The following is a 24,776-nucleotide window of genomic DNA, read 5'->3' as shown; positions in this document are numbered from 1 at the left end:
GCGTGGGCTGTGAACCAAAGCATCACAGGTTTGAGTCCCAGTCAGGGTACATGCCTGGGTTGCTGGCCAGGTCCCCAGTGGGAGCCACATGAGAAGCAACCACACATTGATGCTTCTCTCTCTCTCTCTTTCTCCTTCCCTTCCCCTCCCTAAAAATAAATAAATAAAATCTTTAAAAAATAAAAAAATAAATCATCAAAGTTTATTATGTTGCTTTTCTATAAGTACTTGCCTTTTATGAGGTAAATAAGCTGTTAACAGGAACCATTAAAAGAACAGGTTACAGAAGATAGACTTTTAGGTATTCTCTAAGGAGATATAGACTTACCTCCCACCTTCCACAGGAGCAATATATGTATTTGCACTTACTGTGCACCAACAAGGCTCTGGGCGCTGCAGATACAGCAGTGAAACAGACCTGCTTGGTGTGCTTAGGGAGTTCATAATAGACAAACAAGCACAGAGCTGGCCAGCAGGCATGAGTGCTGTGTGGAGGGTTAAACAACATGGTATGAGATTGTGTGACAAGGTAGTCATTTCAGAATAGATGGTTAGAAAAAGCTCTAAAGTGTTGGCTCTGAAGCTGACATATTAATGAAAATGAGGAAGGTCAGAGGAAGATAAATTGAAAGATAATTCCAGCGAAGAAAAAATGCACAAAAAAGACTCCAAGGTAAATTGATGTTGGCATGCGTAAAGTGCAGCGAGAGTTTGTGTCTGTCAGAGCAGGGCAGTCACTGATGGATGGTGAGTATGAGATGGGGAAGATTGGAGAGGTAGTTGAGGTCCTAGTCATACAGGGGTCTGTAACTCAGGGTCAAGACTTTCTGTTGTTTTTGTTTGTTTGTTTGTTTCAGTTTTATACTAAATGCAATGAGGAGCCATTACAGGGTTTTAAACTGAAAAGTGACGTTGTGATTTAGAATCAAGCAATCACTCCAACCGTTGTGTGGAGGTGGATTCTACTGAGGCTGGAGTGTGAGTGGGAAGTCGGGTGGAGGACATTGCGGTGGGTATAGTGATAGGGGTGGTGCCATGTGGCAGTTGGGAAGAGGGAACAAAGTGAAAGACCTGGACGATGTGGAGGCACTGGCTGCTGGATACCATATGAAGAGGGGTGAGCAAAGCAGGAATCAAGGCTGGTTTCTGGATTTGGGCCTGAGCACATGATGAATGGGGGTACTGAAACAGGGGAGAACAAGAGAGAAGCAGGTTTCGTTGGGGGCTCGGAAATCAGTAGTTCTGTTTTGACCACACTAGGTTTCTGATAGTAGACATTCCATTGGATACATGAAGTAGACAGTTAATTATTAACATTCTGGCCTTCAAAGGAGAGTCCAAGGCTGGAGGTATATATTTGATAGAGATTAGTGCAGAGCTCCTGTTTAAATAATACATGGAAGGATAAGATTACCTAGAAGGAATGTATAGATAAAGTAAAGAATGCGACAGACCCAGGATTGAGTTTTATGAGGAGCCTCTAATATTTCGTGGTCAACCAGTGGAGAACTGAGAAGGCACAGCACCAATGAGACAGGAGAAAACCACAAAACACAAAACAAACAAACAAACAAAATGATGTCATGGAAGCATGGTTATTTGCACATGGTTAGCAAAGGATTGAGACAGAGATGAAGTCTATACCAGCTAAAGCAGGAAGTCAACACTCATATAGCTAACAGTGGTTCTTCTGGCTGGTAGCATTTAAACACCCAGCCAGTTGAACCCAACAACAATTTTATTTTATTCAAACCAATTCTGTCCAGTGTTTATAGACATTCATTTATGGACAAATGTTTACAAACATTTATAAGAGATTACTCTTCTGTGACTGGAAGCTGAATTCCATAAATGAAAGCACATTCTAAGTTCCTGTGGGCAGATCCTATAAGATCCTATATTTATTTTGTTTGCTGCTACATCCCCAGTGCTTATGGCAGTACTAGAAGAAAGGTTTGTTGAATGAGTTCATTCATAAAGACTGTAGGATATTTTACCTCAAAGTAATAACAATACTTGACACCATCGTATGTGGCAGTATTGTGAAAGTTACCTGCCCTAGAGGGCAAGCCTTACATTCCTTTTAGCCCTAGCACATTGTTGTTCATAGTAGTTGAACCATAAATATGTATTAAGGCAATGTACAACAAGGTTTTAATGTCTCCCTAACCTACTAGTTTCAACAATGACTGCAAAATTTCAGTAAAGTGCAGTTGCTAAGACTGGAACTCAGGACAGACAGGACAGGATACACAAGACCATTCCACATAAAAAAGAAAGGTATGCATACAACCAGACTGGTGGCAGGTGGGGCCCCATGTGCCCATAGCAAGTCATCTGCCCCGCAGGTGGCATCAGTCTTCTTTGCTTCGGGATCGTGCATGAAGAGTGCATGTTCCTGTTCATCCCAATTTGTGGGACTTAAAGGTTTAATGAAGTACCTTTCTTCTCCCTGACTGAAGTAGCCCCTGAAAAACACGAGAATCCAGGTTTCTTTATTCCTGCATCTGAGTGCTATATTTGACAGACTCCAGAATGTTAACATGGCAAAAACATTCCAAGCTCATGGCTGCAGAACACAATGCAGCATTACAGCTGAAGATCCCCACAGAGAAGAGCTAAACTGTTTTCTCTGTGAGGAAATGGAGCCTTTTGGGAACAAGTGACTACTGCAATCTTATAGCTAACCTAGGTCAGAGCTTGCACTAGAATGAAATTTCCTGACTCTTGGTCCAGTGCTCTTCCAATTCCCTTTCCTTGACTGCCCTCAAGGTATACTGAAAATGAAAGAGATTTTGGGGTCTTATAAACAAGAATTAAAACTCTGGCTCTATCACTTATTAGCAGTGATACTATGGGAAATTACTTAATCTCACATAGCTTCAGTTTTTCCATCCATAAAATGAGAATAACAATACCTACAATATGATGGTTATAAAAATGGAAGGATATAATAGGTAAAGCATGTAAGCAGTGAAAAATACCAATTTCATCTTAATTCTCTCTGCTGAAGCCCAAAGCTACATTTCATTCAACCAAAATTTAATAGCCACACATCATTCATTAAGCATTAGACTAAAGACAGATGGGAGAGTCATGGTTTCTCTTCTCTTAGAGCTTATATTCAAATAATGAAGACAGATGTAGATGAAACAATTACATCTGATTCACAAGTACATAATCATATGACAGATATCTAATATATGTAATGAAAGCAGATAATTCCTAAGAAGAAAAAGCAAAAGAATGTATGACAGGCAACTAGACTAAGTATACATAGAATTCTCATATAAGAGGGGATGTGGAGAGATAAAGTAGGTGGTTTAGTGCAATGTCTGCATAAAGGTCACAGTTGTTTGGATGGGGATGTGGCAGTAGAGAGAGAATGTAGTGAATAATCTCAGAAACTATTTGGAGCATATAAGCAATAGGGCTTGATAATGGGTAGTTGAGGGGCAATAAGTCATCAAGAACTCAGGTTTCTGGATTGGGCAAGTGGCTGGGTTGATTATACAATTCACTGAGATAAGGAACACTGGAAAAATTCCAGATTTTGGAGAAAATCATTAGCTTGATTGAGATTTCATTGAGATATCCAGATATGGAAGAGATATGGAGATATGAAAGGGAAAATGAGATAATCAAGTCTGGGCACCAGAAGTCTGTATATCCTGCTGTTGGCAGATACACAGGGAACCCTTAACACAGAGAAAAAATGGCTATGACAGGCATGGGTAGGTCAACCTGGAGGCTGTAGAGTGAAGAGAGAAGGTGAAAAAGGGCTCCCATTCCAAAGGTTCTGACTTTAAAACACAGACTCAAAACCTCTATTTTGAAAACAAGCAAACAATCAAACAAAAGCAATTCAGAAAGCAGTTCTGGTTTGTCATTTATAAACTGTTATCAACAGGAGCCATGTTTCCTTCAAACCTCAAAATTTTTAGCCCTTAGAATTCACATTCATCTAGGTATGATTAAGTCTATCTGATATTCTTTAGTTTTATTAAACACACACCATCAAAGACACACACAAACCACAATGAAGTCTTACCTGAGACCCCTACACGTGCTGATGCTAGCTTCAGAAAAGTTTGCATTAATGATGTGCCCTTGGTAATAACAGTCGTCCTCAAGAAAAGAGGAAAGGGGTTTTATAAGGGAGAGTGTGCATGTGTTTTCGACCCACTGCTAAAGTTAAACTTAAAATCTCAAAATAGGATCTATAATGGTTTTAAATCATTTTATGCTGAATAACAGTCAATGTAGAGATATTGAAAGCATTTTAAAAGTTTTTTTATGGTTAAAATCTTTACTATTTAGTTAATGATCTCAAATGTCTACAAAGTGTTAACTAAATGTTGGAGTGAATGCTGGTGCTGCAGAGAAAGGACAAGAGGGTAAATACAGTCTGGAAGAAACCAACTTCCAGACGTATGTTTATGCACCATTTTACCTGAGCACCCCAAGCATCAGACATTCATTCTTTTCCTCGACTGATTGCTCATTATTTTTTTCTAACAACTGTGAGCTATTTCCAAAGAGTGTGTTATTCAGATTGTGTTAATATTTCTTTATTTATCCCAGCAGTTTCACCAAAGTGGATTAGTATTGCATCCCCTGCCTCCATTTGGAGCAAAATGCCCAACCCTAGCCCTTTTTCACATGTATGTTCTTCTGTCAAGTAAACCCTTCTACTTTTGGAGAGATGAGGTATCAGCCCATGTACACCCATGTGTGACTGTAGAATTTTATGGAAGAGACTGTGTGAAGGCTTTCCAATAGAAAGCAGGCCTCTGAAAAGGTGGCAATGTTAAAACACCTTCATGTTACTTCACACTGAGTCATCTTCTCTGAATGAGAATGAAGAGTGGAAATTGTTTAAAGAAAATACAGAATTTTACAATTCTACCATTGAGGAAATGATCTTGAGTTGGAGAGATTACATGATCTAGAGAGGTGACAGGCATTAACTAGGAACACCAGAGGTATGTGATTCTTCCATTTTCTAATGAAAATAAGAAGCTCCTTCTGTCCACTCTCCTGTAGGGACAACTTTGAGGCTGGAAACTGTTACCATGGTTGTCAAGGAGTGACTTTGTTTTTGTCAGACTCTCCAAATGATGGAGGGTCAATTAAGAAATGACTACTAAATAAAGCACTAATGCCATAAATCCTGCTTCTCTTTCCTTATTTGCTTGGCAATGACATTGCATTTGGATGTGTGGGTCAAACCCCAATTAACATTCAGTCTGGGACACTCTATTTTACCATGATCTGTGGGCTGGCGGTGACCTCCTTTCCAAAGGAATTATAGTGTGTTTCCGTGTAGCCTGGTGCACGGATGTTCCTAGAGAAAAAGCAAAAGAAAGTCATGATTACTCATGCTGATTGCAAAGTTCAGTGATCAAAGGGAGCACTTTCACCAGTGAGCAGTCAAGTTTTAACTCCTGAACTCCTCCGAACCCCTGAGGACATGTCCCAGCATGAAAGGGACACTTAAGACAGAGAGAGCGAGAGGGGCAGGGACCTTCATGAGCAGTATGGGACAGTGTCTGCTTGCTCACCAGACTGTGCATGCTGATCTGAGGAGAGATTTGAGGAAGAAAAGCAACTGAGAAGGGGATAGTGGGTAAAAAAATGTCTGAAAAGAGCAATGCTCCTCACCAGTCTAAGAGAACTGTGTTTCCACCTAGCCCTTTTAGTTACCAGTGACTATTAAAGTTTATTGAAAATTAACTTGCATTTGGTAGTTAGGGCCCTTCCATAATTCTGCCAAGCTTCTTAAAATTCTTTCAGTCACCCTCTAGAAAATAGGAGTCTGAATATATTTGTAAAAGAGGTAGGGCAAAGAGAAAAGGAAGTAACTTATATGTATCAAATGCTGTACCCATACTGCTCACTGGGTTAGGACCTGTTACAGGAGTCATCTGATATAATCTTTTCAACCATCCTAGAAGGTAAACATTATTCTATTTATTTTTCAAATGAGATTAAATAATTCAAGTGGCATAACATTATATTTAGGTCTGCCTTAACCCCAAGCCTGTATTACTTCCATTACACCACACTATTTTTGAACTCCAATCAGTTGTGATTTTTTGCAGGAGGTGATAGTATGTTTGTCTATCTTGCTGTCCTACATAGAACAACTGAGGGACTCAAAGAGCTTGAAAGCACAGGTTAGGAAAAACTATTTTTGAAACAGTGTAGATGGAGGATGATCCATATCTGGGTGAGAGTTAAGGCTGTGAAACTTGAAAAAGAATGTGGACTTTTGATGAACAGGACAAAGAAGAGTGTGAAGGAGTGAGAGCCCAACATAATGTGCGAGAGGGATGGCCAGGTCAGTGGGCAGCTGGGCGGAAGGCGCATCGGCTCTGGAGTCCGGCCAGCCCAAGTTGGCTTCGCCACGGACTGCTACTTTGGCCCCAGAGTTTATTTAATTTATATGTCTTAGTATTTTTCCCCAATAAAAATGCTTGCAAATTGTTTTAAAATTTAATCTTTCAGTACTAGAATAATAAAGTGAAATAATATAGGGGAACGGTTAAAAATCTATAGCTATTTTATAGAGTTTGATAAAATGTATGTCTGCTTGCACCTCATTCATCATTTTATTAGAAGTATCAAAATACTTGTAAACTGTTGTTTTACCCAGTGTGTTTCTACGACTTCAGTAGGAATAAATATTATTGGGCCAGTTGAGAGCCAAAGCGGGCTACGAGGTCTATGAGGTTTCTGTGAACCATAAGGAACAGCAGACTCCATTACCACACTTCCCACTTGCTGACTTGCTGTTGGTGAGGATTATATCAGAAGGAAAGACACTTACTTGGATTTTTTCAAATAAAGCACTGCTATTTTTCCATTAACTGTCATTTCATATTTCAATTCAGTTTCAAATTTTTCCTGCAAAAATGCACAAACATTTGCTGGTAATTAAAAACACACACAAATATTCATGTTGCTAGGCCTATCTGTTTAATCATTAGTAAGCAATGCCTGTTTTTCATCAACAGTAGTCTGTTTAATGCTAAATGTCTGTTGCTTCCTCTTTTAACAAATAAAACTAAATAGATAAATTATCTCTGAGACCTGTATATCCATCCATCTACCCATCTATCCATTCATTTATCTATCTATGCATTTTACGAATATTATTTGGGTGCTAGTTATTTGCAAGTTATGGTTTGGTTCTGGAAATTTAACTCGAAGTAACAAAAAATGGTATCTGCTTCTATAAAGCATATTATCAAGTAAAAAGACAGACAATAAAAATAAGTTACATTGTATGATGAATAATATAAAGATGGAAGCAATGTAGGATGTCTAATATCCTAAAGGAAGGAATGGCTTTCCTGGGGAAGGAATGTATAAGCTGAGATAGGAATTAGCCAGGTGAAGGAGGGTGAGGAAGGTATTTGAGAAGAAGAAATGGTACACACGTAGACCCAAAGACCTCTAAGTCTCTCCCTGGTGATTTTTAGTGTGAGACCTTCTTCAGACTCAGTGGAGGTCAGAATATGAGCAAAATAACAGGAATATATACCTTAAGGCAGGAAGAAGTCATCAGGAATAAAGAAAAAAATATCTCCTCAAGTAAACCATGTGAAATAGGAGAACTAGTTTAAGCTTAGAATTGTAAGAGTTCTGTCCAGAAAGCAGCCAGCCATTTACTATGAGAAATAGTGACATTTATTGAAGGCAATACAAGATACAAGAAACATTTTACATAGGACAATGATGCTTCAGCCCCCTTCAAAGTAGGCACCTTCCCAATTAAAAAGCAGAGTTAACATGGTCTTGATCTTGCTGCAACTTTGCAGCACCTTCTTCAGGCATAGAGAACCAGGTGACATCCATTGGGACGACTGGGCCTTCATTTCCAGATCATAGCCGTAGACCCATGATTCATCTGCAGTTATGATCTTCTTGGGGACATCTGGTTCATTGGTAGTGGTTTGAATCAAGTCATCAGCAACTTCAGCATGATGTTCTTTCTGCTCTGGTAGCAGAAGCTGCAGAACAATTTTGCCACCATATGTTTCATGCCAAGATTATGAGTCAAAATCTCGAACACAGTAGTTTTCAAAATCCCCAGGTCAGCTTCTAGTTCTTGCACTGTCAGTCAACGATTTTTGTTGATTGCAGCCTGTACACATTCAACATTCTCAGGTGTTCTGCTCATTGCAGACCTTCCAGAATGTGGATCACTTTAAACAGACTCTCAATCATTTTCTGAAGCATTTGTACCACACTTTTATTTGAGCTGCCCTCATTGCATCATCCCTGAAAACCTTCTGAAGCATCTAAATAGTTTTCATGGAGGAATGTTCAAGCTTAATAAAAAATTTGATGCAGATTCAAATTTTGAATCTACTCACTCAGTCATTCTGAATGCAACAACCACACAGTACACATGCTCATTCAATGGTGTCTACCGCCCCCACTGACTAGCACAGTGAAGTTGTCATTGTTCATGCATATGTGTTCCAGTCCCTTCTCCTTAGCTGCCAGGTTACATCAATGTCACACAAACCATTCTTTTTATATTAACAATGGCTGGACTTTTTCTGGGCAGACCTCTTATACATAGAAGAAGCTATAGAAGACTATGCAGAAGATCTTATTGGGTACTGAGTCTTGGCTTTGTTCTTTAAAACTGGGTTATTAGCCTGATTACACCCAACATCTAAACATTCACTGGGAAGTGCCAGGTCATTGTTGTTAAAGATATCTACATACGGCAGATAACACGACTGAAAACCACCCGAGGCTGCACCCGATGCCCAGCTTCTCTTCTGCCATCCCTCTCCTGGCCAGAACAGTACCCGAGCTCATTGAGGGACACCCGCTAGTGCATTAGACTCATCAGGTCAGGGGTACCACACAGAGGTTTGCCATCTCCAAGGTCAGCTGTGTTGACCCCTATTTCCTTGTAATTATCAATTATTGGTGTCCTTGCTGGGGTCAAAAGTCCATGACCATAAATATCCTACAGTGTGGGCCTAGATAGACTGAGGCTGCTATAAATTAGTTCATTTTCATGAATAACAGCAAGTCCAAAATAAACCGTGAGGGTGAAAAACAAAATTCACAAGGAATCACTATAATCACTTATTACCCAGGTTTAAGAAAGACTAGATAGAATGAAAATACTGGGGGGATATAAGATGAACTTCTAAACAGAAAAGTCTTCCAGATATCTGTTTCTATTAGCAATGGAGTTTTAGTGGATCCTCACCTAAAAATATTACCTGGAGGCTGATTTAGAAAATAGACATCACTTTTGGAGTGGGAGGTTTGGCCAACACTAGAACAGAGATTATAGATGAGAGGAAACAGCAGCAAAGAAAACCAGAGTTTCTATGAAGCGGGGTGCCCTGGGGGAGGGCATGACTGTGCTTCCAAGTATGATCCAAGGTGAAGGGCAATGCCTGCTCGTAAGAAGTGTGCCCAGCCTGTGTCCTATCTGGGTTCTGAACTAGGAGTTAGGTGAGGAAAAATGCGCCTTGGTTTATAGAACATCCACCAGAAGGAAATGATGTGGAGTTTATTGCCTTAGTTTAGCTGGTCACAGGGGTGTAAATATATGCAAATTTTCTCCAGAAAGCAATGCCTTGGGCAAGGTTAAGGGAGTAAACTAGGAAGTCCCTGGTCATGCATGGCCCTGAATGGGAGCAGATCTATAAAGTCAGGATGCTGCCCACAGGCACACAGGAAATAGCAAAGGAAACCCCCAAGGAGGATCTTAATTCAAGTCTTGCCATAATATACAGAGAATCCAAGACTTCCACAAACCCTGGTAGCCCTAGCTAAGGCCTGAAATTGTTCCTAAAAAAGGGGAAGCATTATGCTGCCACATTCTATTTTATGGAATGAGCCAAAAGCAAGATGATTTTGGCCTCTAAGGACGTGTGTGAGCTAGAGGCTGAATTCTAGGAAGAATAGTGACTACCTTTAGTAGGTAAGTTCCCAATGTCAAGGAACTTGATTAATTATTTGTTGAGTACATGTTTGTGCAGCTCTATGGGAAATGCACTCCAGTTATACTCCTTCATTCGTTTGTCCATTTCTCTACTTATTCATTTGCTCATTTACTCAAATCCTTGTTTAGTTTCCCTATGCCATACATTTAAATACAATCAAGAATATAATCTGCAATCATGAATAAAACATTCAAGGTTCTATCCTGGTGTTTAGTGGGCCCTCCAAAAAGCTTGTCAAAAGATTATTTCATTCCAGAACAAATTGTAAGTCATGGCCAGTTGTGTTGAAGTTAGAAAAATGGAGCCATGCCTGTGTCACCACGGACAGGTGACCCTGGTGCCCGGGTCTCCCGTCCAGGGCAGGGCACAACTGTCTAATGAAAAGTACGAGGGTCCAGGAGGCCTTGAAACATGATTAATCTAGATGGAGGGCCAGGCAGCACCACTGGGATACAGAGATCCCCTTGGTCACATGCATTATGAATTCTGGAGGTTTCAAGTATTGCTCATCACTCTTTTACACAAAGAAGAATAGTCTCAATAAAGAAATCACAAAAATAACTTTCAAGACCTCGGCTTATATCTGTAAGACAGTGTTGTTATTAGTTGTGCTCTGTTTCTGAGCAAAAAGAGAACATTCTAAGTCAGGAGAAAGCATGTGCCTGCTGTGTGGCAGATGAGAACATCACTAGGCTTAGGTTCGGCAGACAAGTGTGATATGCAGAACTCAGTGGCCCTGACAGGGCAGGGCTGAAATATCAGACATGCAGCAGCATGGGTTCTTCTCTATGCAGATGGGACAAGGGCTGGAATCGTAGAGAGATGTCTCTGGTGTAGTTCTGCACACTCACAGGGAGATAACAGAAGCCACATAGTATGATTGCCAGGTAAGATCCAGGTCACCAATGAAACTAGAATGTCAGATAAACAGTGAAAAAGTTTGCAATTTTAGCATGTTGGGTACAATATTTGAGAATATTAATAGTACAAAAGCAAAACTTGTTTATCTGGCATTCAAATTTAAGTAGGTATCCTGTATTTTTGTTTGCTACATCTATAGGACAGGGACTGAGAGACAAGGATGGAAGAGGGACAGAGGCATGGCGAAGACATAGGAAACACATTTTTATTGGCCTCAGCGGTTTAAGTCCAGAAGAGAAAATTATACACACTCTCATACAAAGACACACACACACTCACCACCACTATAATAAAATCAACATTTAAAAAAAGCCAAGACTAAATGGTATTACTCTGACTGTGTAAAAGCAGGGCTTTAGAAAAGGCTGGCTGGCGTAGCTCAGTGGATTGAGCGCAGGCTGTGAACCAAAGTGTCGCAGGTTCTATTCCCAGCCAGGGTACATGCCTGGGTTGCAGGCCATGATCCCCAGCAACTGCACATTGATGTTTCTCTCTCTCTCTATCTCCCTCCCTTCCCTTTCTAAAAATAAATAAATAAAATCTAAAAAAAAAAAGGGATCTATCTTTCACCAAGAAATGGAAGACAGCCTGAGCTTCACTGACAGAGAGAGCATCTGAAGTAGTAAGAACTCCAAAAGAGAGGGCCTACAGTTGTGCAAGCATATTATAATGAAAGGCTTAGGAATACCTAGGGTGACTAAAAAGAGGATTGTGTTGAGAAGCAGAAAGACAACAAAAATGGCTTAACAAGCCATAGCATTAAGTACAAAGTGCCTCGAAGTACAACATGATTGGGTTACAGAGGCTAGCATCATAGCATCTTCTTGAACAGGGAGTAATGACCGCATCCTTGCTTTGCCATAGAAGATAAACAGGACTATTATTGGCTCAACTTTCCGACAAAGAATTTGAAGTCATGTTTACATAAATTTACACAGGGAGAGTGAACAAAGCTAAGACATAGACACAAGCCCTCTGCGTTCAGATCCCTTACACTTTCACCTAAGTTTACAGCCAGTTGTCAGAATAGTAGACTAGATAAATAGGTATTTTCAATAAATATCAAGCCTATTGAATCAACTGCATCCATCTACTCATTTAACAAATTGATTAATCATATAGTATGTGCCAATAACTACTTTATGGTTTTTCATCAAAATAAATTGTTCCAAACCTTAAATGTACTTTTACGTTGTAAAGAACTCACTATATAACTGATGAAAAATGCTGGACATGTATTCAAATTGTTCTCCCAATTTTCAGTGAAGAAAGGCATGGGACATTGTCCAGTGAGTTGCATCTTACAATAGATGGATGCAAGGTATTATTTATGTCTCATTTGACTGGATTTTCCGGGCTCCTCGCAGAGGAGTTCCAGGTGTAGGTAATTAGAAAATTCTTGTTGAATGAATCATTGTTGTAGCTTTCCCCTTTCCTCTTTTGACTGAGAATGTGTCATTTCATTAAGTAGCAAGATTTATACAAACGTGAATTAGCCGCCTGCCTTTTTCAAAAAGACAAAGGTAAATGTCATGGTTAATTATAGTACTTAATTTTAATTTAATATGCATGCATGCACACATTCACCCACAACATTTTATTTCTACTTCAGTTTTAATGTTGATGGTTTTGTTTGCCTGTGTGTCTATAGATATATGGCCAATAAATTGCATCAAATTTCTTTGGGAATACACAGAATATATATTACCATAAGAACTATCCAAAATTAACTGTATAGGTATATATTACCATAAGAATGTTAAATTTTACTCTCTGTATGACCTTAGACAGTTTGTCAGGACCTTAATGTGCAACGTGAGGCAGAATGTTGCGTTTTTGTGAAGATTAATAAACATATTATAGGTCAAAAATGGACACAAATGTGTATGTATATGTGTATGTGTATTGATATGTTAAATATAGTTGTTCAAGTTTTTTCATCTCTGCTAAACCAAAAGCTGCACCTGCTGGTCTGGTTCCTTGACCTCTCTTTCACGTAGTGGATGAACTCTTCTGGGATACACCACTTCATATTTCTTTCCTCCAGAGAAATCTTTCAGAGCAGTTACTGGAAAAAAAAGAAGTAAGAGAGAAGCTTTAGCTGAGAAGAACCATGGCAGGCTGGCTGGAAATGGCCCTCCTTGTGCGCTTCTGAGGAAGGGAGCCGCACGCAGAGAGTCATCCTGTCAGAGAGTGACTGAAGCCCGGGCACCAAAGAGGTCCTCAAATCAGAGGTCCGCTCTTCCCTGCAAATCTTTGCTTTAACCAATAGCTTCAAATGTTCCCCCACTGAAAATATTTATTTTTTAAACTTTTATTTATTTTTAGAGAGAGGGGAAGGGAGGGAGAAAGAGAGGGAGAGAAAGTTCAGTGTGTGACAGAAACATCACACACCCCCAGGTGGGGACCTGGCCTGCAACCCCGGCTTGTGTCCAGGAGTTGAACCGGGGATCTTTCAGTTCACAGGCCAGCACTCAGTCCACTGAGCCACACCAGCCAGGGTCCTACTGAAAATATTTCTTTTGCATTTTCCCACTTCTCTTCATTGTTTTGGATCCCCTGCAGAGGAATGGAGCAAGCAGTGTAGAGAGAAGCCGGCAGAGAAGGCAGGAGACAAATGAGCCCTCTACGAAAAGTCAATGGCAGAGTAATTGAGCTGAAGTGCTCTCAAAACTACACAGTGTCAGTTTCTAATATATTTTCCTTGGGTTTCCCAATAGCAGTGTTTTACACTAACGAAGCAAAGGCTCCAATACCAGCTCCACAGAATGGGCTGGCTTTTTGCAGTACAGACAAACCTGCATAAAACATGTAAAAATATTTTTTAAAATGTGAGAAACAGATCAATAGAACACTATCAGTGGTCAGGAAGGAAATTTCTGAGCCTACTATTATATCAAAAGAGAATCGAACATTTATCTCATCTAACCTTCTATCTGCCACTTGGATTCTCATTTCAACATTGTATCCAGAAGTTATTTTTGAGGGAAACTCAGTTTTTCTAAAGCTGACGCTCGGCCCAGCACCTGTGCTGTGCAGACTGGAGCTGGAGGAAATGTCAGCAGACCTGCGCTCCGGCTGCTGAAGAGGCTGTGGGTCCACGAGAATGCAGATGCGGCGGGAACCAGGGCCCAATCCAAAGACTGACGGACCCTCTGTGTAAACTAAAAGGTTCTCTAAAGGTGGCCCTGGTTCACTGCAGCACTCAAACCTACTTTCTATGGTAGAAGAAATTTATGTTACTATGGTTGACCTTTTAACAAGTAGAACTGAGTATTTTTGTTAGTTCCCTTGGATGACTGTACAATGATCCTAATAGGCTCCAAAGAAGAAATATTTATTAAAATTTTTTTTTCATTACAAACTAAAGCAGAAGTTTTCAAAATTCCTAGTGATATCAATTTTCTTTTATCATTTTAGGATAGCTTTATTTCATTTGATCACTCAGAACCATTTATATCTAACTTTGAAAGATTTTTTAAAAAGTGATTAAATTGTCTAAAAACCCATTGGATCAAAAATGGGGTGTTAAATTGAGGTAACACCTTTCCAGTCAGTGGCCTGAGATTTCAAAAACACTTAAAGTCATGGCAGCAACATTAGAATACCTTAACTTTGGGTTTAGTTGGGGTTTTTAATTATTTGAAAAGAGAGGGCAAATTAAATGTTCTCTGGCCAGTTCAAGTAGTTTTCGACATTATACCAATGAATACAGAATCCTCTATAGTATCTTCAAAGAGGTAATGATCATTTGGATAAAGTTCTAATATCTCATGATAAAATAAGTCTCATCACATAGTCACACTTCCAGAACATCACAAGTTCCCTCAGGCACTTGCTATGACAGAGATAATCACTGGCCATCTTTTATTTCTATACAGTTAATTTTGGATAAAATAAAATAATAACACTAGTTATAAACATTGTCATAGCTGAGTTTCAAAAGCCTAGGAAAACACATTTAATCAATTATTGTCTTTTCCCTGACTGAAAATTTTTGTAATTATCACAATTATTTCAAAATAATATGTTGAGGTAAGAAACTTACTCCTGCCAGAAATTAACTAACAGTATCAGCACAGTTCTCTACAGCCTCCTGTAACTCTGTGATACCGACAAGCCCCACACCAGGAGGCGCCCATGCTGGCTGGCTGGTGGACTGGGTCCAGTCCGTGCAATTAGTCCCTTTAATATGGAGCTCCCAAAGCCATATAGTCACCAATGTTGCAAACACTGTAATCCTTTTAAAAATACTGGATGAAAACAATTATTTTCATCCATAATACACATTCTGATAGGAAATATTATCTAAACTGCCCTCAAGTCATAAAATAATACCTACCCAACTGATTCTTTTTATAAAAGCACAAAGCCATAATAACACACACACATTCCCATTGAGAAGTGGTAAGAATGGTCCAATCCAACCAACACAGGTTTTCTTTGATAGACATGCCGATCTCTATGCTTCTAGTCAGTACATAAATTGTAATGTTTCATAGACTCTGAAATTACTAACTGGCTCTCAAATGTGGAGTTGAAATACATAAGTCAGTGAAGAAATTTATTTTCAACTCTTTGAGGGTGGAGTATTTCCAAATAGCAAGCAAAATAAATCAATAAATAAACCAGAATATTTTTTTAAAAGTCTTTGGCAACCTCTCACTTTCTTCAGTTTGAAACGAATGATTTCTATCTCTTCCCAAACTCTTGCAACATAGTGCATTCTCTAAAGAAAACAGACTGACTTTCCCTTAATGGCCCTTCATTTTCTGAACTCAGGAAGGCCCCCGAGCCCGTGTGGGTTGAGATATAATAAATTACACGGCAGTTAGAGAGATGCAGCAGACCTTGATACTGTTTGGCTCATTCATCCTTACCGCTGATGCTCCCTCCCTACACAGGCTAATTATTTTGAAGCCTGTGGAACAAACAACTGCCATCCAGGGAATATACAAATTGCAGCTGTAACACAATGTGTTTCTACTAATTTGTTGTTAATACCTGCTTCCTCTCTCCCACAGAACTCACATACTGGATTAGTTTGGACTAACAAAACTAGATGAAAATAAAAAGAAATCTGTTGTTTTGGTTTGGCTTAGATAATTAGTTTCATGTTTATTAGTTATTAAGAAGTTAAAAGTTGTTGACAAGATTAATATAACAGACATTGACCTGGATTACTTTGATCAAGTAATAATGCAATGCTTTAGAAAATAAAATTGGTCAAGTATTTATTTCTAAATTAGTCATACTTATTATCACCAGAAATGAAAGAACTAAATATGAAAATGTGAACTCAAAAGGACAGGGCCAGCCAACCGGTCTGAATAACAATAGCAAATGCTCTCCAAAGCCTTCGATGCAGCAACAGAGAGTCAAATCCACTGACTCTTTGCCACTCTAAAAATGACAAGGCGAGTTTTGATGAATTTCACTTTTGGGCTCAAGATTCATATTCATTATTTAAGTTATGCTGAATGAAATCTTCCACTTGATTTCCATATTCTCAGATCATATATGTAAATATTGATTAAGGATATCTCTTTGCCTCTTATTTACATTGAGTGTTTATATCAGTCAATGTCCATCCCTGCCCCCCAAAAGAAAAAATGCAGCAGATTAAAACCTGCCCAACTAGCTAGCAAAATTTTTTAAACAAATATATTTGGAGAAGATGAAAAGCAAGCAGCTCACTGATGTGTTTCATAGAACCTAAAAAGAGCTAAACACCTACCTGAGGCTGAAGACAGGAAGCAAGTGGCCACTAACAAAAGGCCTTGCAACATCCTGGGCGACCCCAGGAGCCTGGCGTCTGTCCGTCTCACTCAAATAGACCAGCACCGCTTGGTCTTCTGCTGCCACCTGTCCAGTGAGACAGAAGGAAACTCCCAGGCTCGTTCTTGTCTCTGCTTCAGGAAGTGTTTACCGAAGGTGTTGCACAACCTTGAAGCTGTGGTCCTGAAACAATGGCACCGGCAGGTGGAAGTTCTCACTGCCTCCTGGTACAAAGATTCCTTTACCATAAACTATGGTTTTTCTTTTCTTCTTCCCACTCAAAAGTAGTGCATTTCTAACATATTGCTATAGCCCAACAAGCCATCATGAGGTAACAGCTTCAATACCTTGATAAATGTGTGTGTTTTTTATGATACAGGTAAGGACATTCCTGCTTTGAACCCATATTTCAGATTGTGTAATTCCTGTGTTGTAAGTTCTGAGATATTGGGAAAGCCCCCCCCTTTAAATACACACCTGATACCATTTGAAGTGCATGATATATAGTGTCACTAATTCTAACAAAAACTTTTTTGAGTCATGTCTCAGGTCTCCAAACTACATATGAGGAAACTGAAGCCCAGAGGCATAAAGAAAATGGTCCAGGGGAAGGGTTTACAGGAACAAGTATAAAGGATACATGGATAAAAACTAGGGGTGGGTGGAAATGGGAGGGAGGAGGAGAGGGCTGGGTGGGTGGGTTGGGATGGGAGTAAAAGGTAGAAAATTGTACTGCAACAACAATTAAAATTAAATTTAAAAAAAGAAGAAGAAAGAAGAAAGAAAGAAAGAAAGAAAGAAAGAAAGAAAGAAAGAAAGAAAGAAAGAAAGAAAGAAAGAAAGAAAGAAAGAAAGAAAGAAAGAAAGAAAGAAAGAAAGAAAGAAAGAAAGAAAGAAAGAAAGAAAGACAGAAAGAAAGAAAGACAAGAAAGAAAGAAAGAAGAAAGCAAGAAAGAAAGAAAGAAAGAAAGAAAGAAAGAAAGAAAGAAAGAAAGAAAGAAAGAAAGAAAGAAACAGTCCAGGCGACTGCAGGGATGGGTGAAGATTGTTTGTGGTAGCGTTCACCAGCAGGGGGCGTCCAGATCTTAGCCTCATCCTGCAAAGAGCAGTTCATGGGGAAATGGTTGTCAGAGAACACCCTTCAGGGGTACGGCCAGGGAGAGGTTGACAATGAATGGATCCCACAGAATCAAACAGGAGGCACATAAATAAAGATTATTGGACCAGAGAGGATCTAATTTTGGTTGGTACTGCCTTTTTGTTGGTGATTTGGGAGGCATTTCTTGGAGCTGAGAATCTGTAGTACAGTATGATACTCTCTCCTGGTTTTCTTCTGGGTGCACACCTCAAAAAAGAAACTACTGGAATGGTAGACACAGATAAATAGGGTGGGGAGATATTCATCTTCTTTTTTTACTAGTAGGTGGGTCCTCCCTCCCAGGAGTAGATGGGCCTAAAACATGGGAGTGAGAGGACAGGGAAGAAGGACCCAGTTATGGGTAGTTTCTGAAGATGCATGGTTTGGGCCTGAATGCAGTAATATAATTGTCCTGCTGTGTTTTCTGTATATTTATTTCATTTAAGGCCTTCCAAATGTCTTCAAATGTGATTACTTAGAACCACTGAATTATATGAATGAGAGATGGCTGGAACTCTGCTTGAGGTGGGTTGTTACCGGAGCACCAGGGTGACTTTGCTCTGTCTCTGTTTCACAGCCAGGACCATAAGAGCTCTACTTCCCACTACTGTACTCACTGAGGGCAGAAGAGGGATTGCACACTTGGAAGATGGTTTCTTTCCTCAAAAGATCTTCACAAAAAAATCCCTTTTGAGCCCAGAATTCTCACTATTCTTTTTGCTTTCCATGTTGATTCTTTAAAAAATGTCATGTAGGAAGAAGAAGGAGTGGTAATTGGTGCCAAAGGCTGGAAATGGGAGGAAAGGGTGATCCAGTCACCACATCCTGGAACCATGCAGGCCAAGGGGATGCCAGCAATGTGTTCTTTGGTGGGACTGAAGGGAACAGCATTGACTGGATGGTTCAAATGTGCCAGTTTCTTTATGTCACCATGTGACAATCTTCACCCCAACTGTAATAAAGTAGTGTTATTGAAACCAAGGACAATAGACCTTTTTTGGCCATATGTGACTAATCTTGGGACCATTGGGTGTAGGATTTTTAATATTTGTTTTTATTTAGTTAAATATTTATAAACTGTCATGCTCATACACTCGCTCCCAGAATGGACATGGAGGAACCACTCATTTGATCCAAAGACAGCTATAGAGTCATTGACAACTGGGGCACTGCCTCCTTTTCCCTGAACCCGGTGATGCGCTGTAGAGAGGGGGCACAGACTAAATGCTTTCCGTGCTGCTAAAGGGATGTGTCGTGGGGTTTAAGAAACTCAGGTTTTAACATGACCGAACACATTCCTTCTCTCTACTCCATACGTACTGAAAACTTGTTTACAATTGAAAACATATTGATCATGCATCTGCCCCCACTTTGGGTAAGGGCACGAACAAAAGTCACCTCCAGGAGAAGACTTGCCATTGTCACGTTCAAAATTTAAAACATCGTTCATATTTAAATATATAATTAAACTACTGAGAATCATTCTAAAAATTATCTAAAATATAAAATAGTTTCATGTATCAACATGTTAAGCATACTATGTATAAAAGATAAAACTAAAATTAAATATCCAAAAATAAGATGGTTATTTAATCTACTACATATCTACTCAATGAAATATTAAGCCAACATTTAAAATTACCTGTACAATGAATTTTAATATTATGGGAAAGCTTTACATAATAATATTAGGACAGAAATAAAGCAATAAAGTTATATATAAAATGATCAAAACTAAATAAGAATGTCAAAACTATTCAGAGTAAAGTACAAAAACAATAAAAAATTCCAAAATATCTAGGGAAGGCTTTTTTTTTTTCATTTGTGCTGGAAAGATATATTTTTACCCCTTTCTTTCTCTTTTTAAAATTTAATTTTTAAGTAGTAGTTAGCATTACTTGTATAATTTTTAAATTATGAAAAATAAAGACAAAAGTATGCAAATCTTTTCCAAATTATTGACTGGCCATCCTTTTCTTAAACCGAGCTCTCCTTTAAGCTATGTATTAGTCCTCCTTGCTCCCCAGGTCTCCACCGTAATGCTTAGAAAATAGTAGCTACTGAATTTTGTCTGCACACTGAATTAACGACTGAAAGAAGGTCACTCTAAAAAACAAGGAGAGCCTCTGAACCACAAGGCATGAACAGCTGAGTCTTAGAAGAAAAGAAGGAAAAAGAGCTCTTTGTCTTTTAAAGCCAAGACAAAAAGACTTAGCATTTCTTATTCTAACTTATCATGTTCTCACCTGTGGTAAGTAGATAGTGGGGCACAAAGGAAGGAAGGCTATTTGCTTTTAATCTTGGTAAATATATTTTTACACAGGAAAGCTGACAGATTTTATCATCTTTCAGGTGCTATATTTACATAAGATTTTACTTTCTTGCTTAGTTGTTAATTTTATTATTAGCCAATGACCCCTTTGCCCATGAAGTACTAGCTATGTGCTTAAGACATGCTACATTCCATTAGGTTCTTTGTAACGAGAAGTGATTGTTCTCTTCATTGTACATTTACATTAAATGCAGTAGGTCATCAGCAGAAATTTGTTAGGTCCAATCAAACTGACCCATCATTTACAAGACCTAATGTACTTAACTAGCAGAAAAGGGCTGGTGGAGCACTCTGTCTTCCAGGGAGAATGAGAGTGGACTTTGTCTAGTCTTACAGTTGTAATGCCCACTTTTTCTGTACCCTCTCCCCCATTCTCTTCCTGGTATAAGAACTAAATTAAGACCCAACATTATATGTACCTTTACATCTGCAGGAAACTGAGAGGGCCCGCATTAGTCTAACAACAGATTTCTCTTCCTGCTCTGCTCCCACCAGTAAGATCCCCTAATCACACACTTGTCCTTATCACAGGTCCTGCTTATCTCTGAATAGTGAGCTTCAGTTTCCTGCCAACCTACAGAGTTACTCAAACAAGCCAAGCACACAACCCACGGGGAGCAGGGGCATCTCACTCCCTTGCTGCTACTAAGCTTGCCTCCCACAGCCCCTGGTCATTCACTCTGTTCCCAAGTGCAACCCTTGTGTGTTTCGGCATGGCGTGAGCATTCTGCAGCCCTGGGCCATGAGTATATGTGACATAAACTGTTGTCAATGGCACCTTCCCAATGACAGGTGTGTGTTCAGCCATACCATAACCTTAGAGTTAAAATCTGTGCCTCACTGATGGAATAAATAGAAGGCAAATGAGACACTCCAGCACTCACACCTCCAGGAGCAGTTACATTTCCTTGGGAACCATTCTGTTTATATCCACTTGGACTTACTATGTTTTGATTTCACAGTGAAACTCCCACAGGGGGATCACATTCCTCTTATTTATAATCAGGGCTAGAAAGAGGTTTCCTGTTTACTCCCATGATCTGCCTACACGTGAAAATCCAGGCTGACTGAAAATCTTTACCATCTCAATTAAACTCAACTTCAGGATTACAGTGACCTTCCTAGCTGTATAGGACCTGCACCTCGGTACTCTGCACTCAGCAGTCCATCCCTTCGGGTCACTGAGCTTGTCTTCGTGTTCACTGTACTCTCTTGGCTACACTGGATTACTCCATGGTCCCTGACCATGTCAGCCATATACTTACCTCAGCACTTGCTTTGACTGTTTCTCCTGCCTAAAACGCTCTTCCCTCAGATACCTACCTGAAGGTCGAGCTATTTCTAGTATTTGGTCTAAGTCCACCATCTCGGTGAGAAGTAACCTGGTCAGAAATTTCTATTTTTCTATTCTCTAGCATAACCTATAACTTTATGTTTTGTTTTTCGTTATTGCACACATCACATACTAGCATTCTACATTATACAGAGGTGGGCAAAAGGAGGCTTATAGTTGTGAGTATGGAAAACAGTTTACTCTTGTGTTATTGTTTATTATTGTATTATATATTTATATTATTTGTCTTATTAGTATTGTTATTACTTTGTATTATTACTTGGGATTAATCTTTTAGGTAATGATGGATGGTAATTTAACCTACTTTTGCCCACCTCCGTTTGTTTGTTTATTTATTTATTTATTTATTTATTTTTATAGTCTGTCTCTTACCAGTTGGATGTAAGTTCCATGAGGGCAAGTGATTACCCAATGATGTGTCTCCAGCATCTAGAATTGCATTTGTTTCAGAATAAGCACCCAATACATGTTTGGTAATTTTGTCAAATGAATGAGTTTAAAGGCTTTGAAAAATTTTTTTAGCAAAAGTTATTCTATTTATTAACATAAAATTCTGATATATATGTATATATATATAGAGAGAGAGAGAGATGCTTCTAGTGATCCATGTTAACCCAAGTAGCACACTATTAGCAGGAAAACTGTTATATTCTATACACCCTTCCCCTCCAGAACCAATCGGCAGCTCCTACAGGTTTACATAGTTGAGAGAATGTCATGCCTTTCTGAGATATTATGCGAGAGTGAGAAGTGGATTCCGATTGGCCTGTTCCAGCAATTGTCCTATCACTCGATGGAAGCTTGTCCATAATGTAGAATTATTTTTACAGTCTCTGAGCCTTTCTTAGACAGTAATGGTGCCCCACATAGGGCACTATGGTTCTGAGTTCACATCAACTTGGTTTGCCTTTTTCACATTGGCTCCTTCGTGCCAACGTAGCTAGAGCTACAGACGGAGTGACAGCTATGTACTGCTTCAAACTGAATCTGACACTCAAACTCAAGCTCTTGTCTAGAGCCCAGTCCTCCACTTATATTCCCTTTCCCACAGGCCATTTAATTCCTGTTTTTAGTCATCATACTCTGAAGTATTCCCTGAACTGCCTCACAAAGTTGTGGAGGCAGGCAAGTCTGAAATCTGCAGGGTGGAACAGCAGGCTGAAAATCCAGAAGAGTTCATATAGCAGCTCAAGTCCAAGGCCACCCACTGGCAGAATACCCTCTTTCTCAGGGGACGTTTATCTTTCTTCTGTTAAAGCCCTCAACTAACTGAATGAAGCCCACAGTGTTATTAACCCCAGCAAAGAACCTGCTGAATGCATCCAGTATCTGACCTACAGTGACTAGTCTGCTTGGAAGAATCCTTAGTGGGCCTTCTAGCCAAACCCAGTTAGTTTCCTAGTAAGAAAGCTGAGGTCAACAAGGCCAAGTAACTTTTAAAAAAGTCCCACTATCAGTTAATGCCAAAGCAGGAAATATACTCACTACTTCTATCTCTTAATCCTGAGCTTTTGTTGTAGTTGCAAAACTCTGATTCAGTTATAGTATTTCTCATGTGTTAATTTAGGCAGTTAATTTGGACCATGGCCGGGTATGAGGCTTGTCAGTATAGACTGAGAGAAATGGGCACCCTTCAACAGTGCAACAAATAGAGGAGTTGAGGGCCTTGTCTTTGGAGGTAAAGTTAATGTAAAAAAAATCCATTATACAATTTAGAGGTTCATCTTACAAAACAAATTTCTCCAAAGCCATCTCTCCTCACCATTTCTGGATGGGGAAGAGGAATGGAACATGCCATATTTGCATACAGAGGATGTGGTTGTTACCAGATAACAAAGTGAGTCACGATTAACTTGTACATCTCTGTATCACTTCTCCCTAAAGCATGATCTCAGGCTGAATGGTGTATGGCTCCCCATCTTCACATGCCCTGTGTACACAGGAGTCATGGTTCTGTGCCCTTTGCTGTTGCTGTAGCTTTGTCTTAGCCTGCTAACGTTTGCTTCAGGTAAATGTCAGATGGCATTTTGTGCAAACATGATCTTTTAGATCAAAATTAGGCATTCAGGAGACATCAGGTAGATAATTTGAGCCCAGGTTTCCAAGAAACCTTAGTTTTACTCTGTTCTAGACTAATGATCTGTGCTGTCACTCTGGGGTATGTCTAGTCCGCTCTTGTAAGGGAGATTTTTTTGTTCTGACCCAAAAAGAACACTTGAAGTCTTGGAGCAAAAGCTTTTAGTCAGCCCTGACTGGTGTGGCTCAGTGGATTGGGTGCCATCCTGCAAAGCAAAAGGTTGCTGATTCAATTTCTGGTTAGGGCACATACATGAGTTGTGGGCTCAGTCATGCCTCCTCCTTATCTCTCCCCATCCCTTCCCCTCTTTCTAAAAATAAATAAATAAACTCTTTTTTAAAAAAGTGTTTATTCAGTTGCATGGTATTTATTTTGGCAAAATTGGAAACAAAGCAGTTCACATAGAAGCATAAATTTAGCCTACAATGAGATATTTCAGCTCCTACAATACCAAATAGAAGTAGCATTTCTAAGGTATTCTTTAATACATTCTGAGAAACACAATTATTTTTTTAAGTATTAAGAGTTGTTTCCACCAAAATGTTCATTTAGTGCACTGAATGCACAGTTAAGCTGTGACAGATAGGCTTTGTTTACCCTAATACTTATCACAAACTTTAATACATTATGGTGCCTGATGACATGCCAAGAGAATACAGAACTGCCAAAAGATATTTGATCACACGGATATTTTTGGTGGAAGAGTGCTAGTTATCTTTTGCTGCATAGCACACCATTCTTCACTCTAGTACTTACACAACAGTCATATAGGACTGCTGTTATCTCACACATTTCTGCGATTTGCTGAGCTAGCCAATTCTTGCTGGGGTCTCACAGGCGATTGCAGCCTCACAGTGGCTGGGTCCTGGAATACCTAAAGGCTCATTCTTGCACAGGTCTAGAGGTTAGCTCTGGCTGTTGCCTGGGGTGCAAGCCTGGCATCAGCTGGGCTACTCTCATAGGGTCTCACCACATGGTCTGGATATTCCTTCACTCAGAACTTTCCTATGAATTCTAAGAGCAAGTGTCCAAAGAGAGACCTACATGGAAGGTGTGTTAATACCTAGCCTCAAAAACCATGCAGCATCATTTACACCACACTTTTTTCATTAGAATCAAGTTACTAAGAAGGCAGAATTAGATACCTTTTCATGGAAGGAACATCAAAAAATTTGAGGACAGGTTTC

At 39.5% G+C, this 24,776-nt stretch overlaps 1 protein-coding gene across 9 annotated transcripts in view; it reads right to left on the bottom strand.

Moving 5' to 3' along the window:
* The window catches only part of ADAM28 (ADAM metallopeptidase domain 28), a 50,806-nt gene extending 33,972 nt beyond the window's left edge, over positions 1 to 16,834 (bottom strand). For 2 of the 9 annotated variants that reach the window (XM_036032689.1, XM_036032690.1), the window contains exons 1-6: positions 16,648 to 16,831; positions 12,875 to 12,978; positions 6,833 to 6,909; positions 5,269 to 5,347; positions 4,052 to 4,128; positions 2,291 to 2,468 (exon numbers count right to left, since the gene is read on the bottom strand). In XM_036032689.1, the coding sequence (XP_035888582.1) occupies positions 2,291 to 2,468; positions 4,052 to 4,128; positions 5,269 to 5,347; positions 6,833 to 6,909; positions 12,875 to 12,978; positions 16,648 to 16,699 (567 nt within the window). In that variant the 5' untranslated portion in view covers positions 16,700 to 16,831. Of the gene's footprint in view, positions 1 to 2,290; positions 2,469 to 4,051; positions 4,129 to 5,268; positions 5,348 to 6,832; positions 6,910 to 12,874; positions 12,979 to 16,647 lie in introns of all 9 variants that reach the window. The other 7 variants (XM_036032695.1, XM_036032691.1, XM_036032688.1 and 4 more) reach the window with 7 other exon arrangements.
* Positions 16,835 to 24,776: the final 7,942 nt, after the last annotated feature.

The sequence above is a fragment of the Phyllostomus discolor genome, chromosome 8 (genome assembly GCF_004126475.2).
Source record: "Phyllostomus discolor isolate MPI-MPIP mPhyDis1 chromosome 8, mPhyDis1.pri.v3, whole genome shotgun sequence".
Lineage (NCBI taxonomy): Eukaryota > Metazoa > Chordata > Mammalia > Chiroptera > Phyllostomidae > Phyllostomus > Phyllostomus discolor.
The sequence above is the reverse complement of the archived record's forward strand: the minus strand, read 5'-3'. Positions and strand labels throughout refer to the sequence as shown.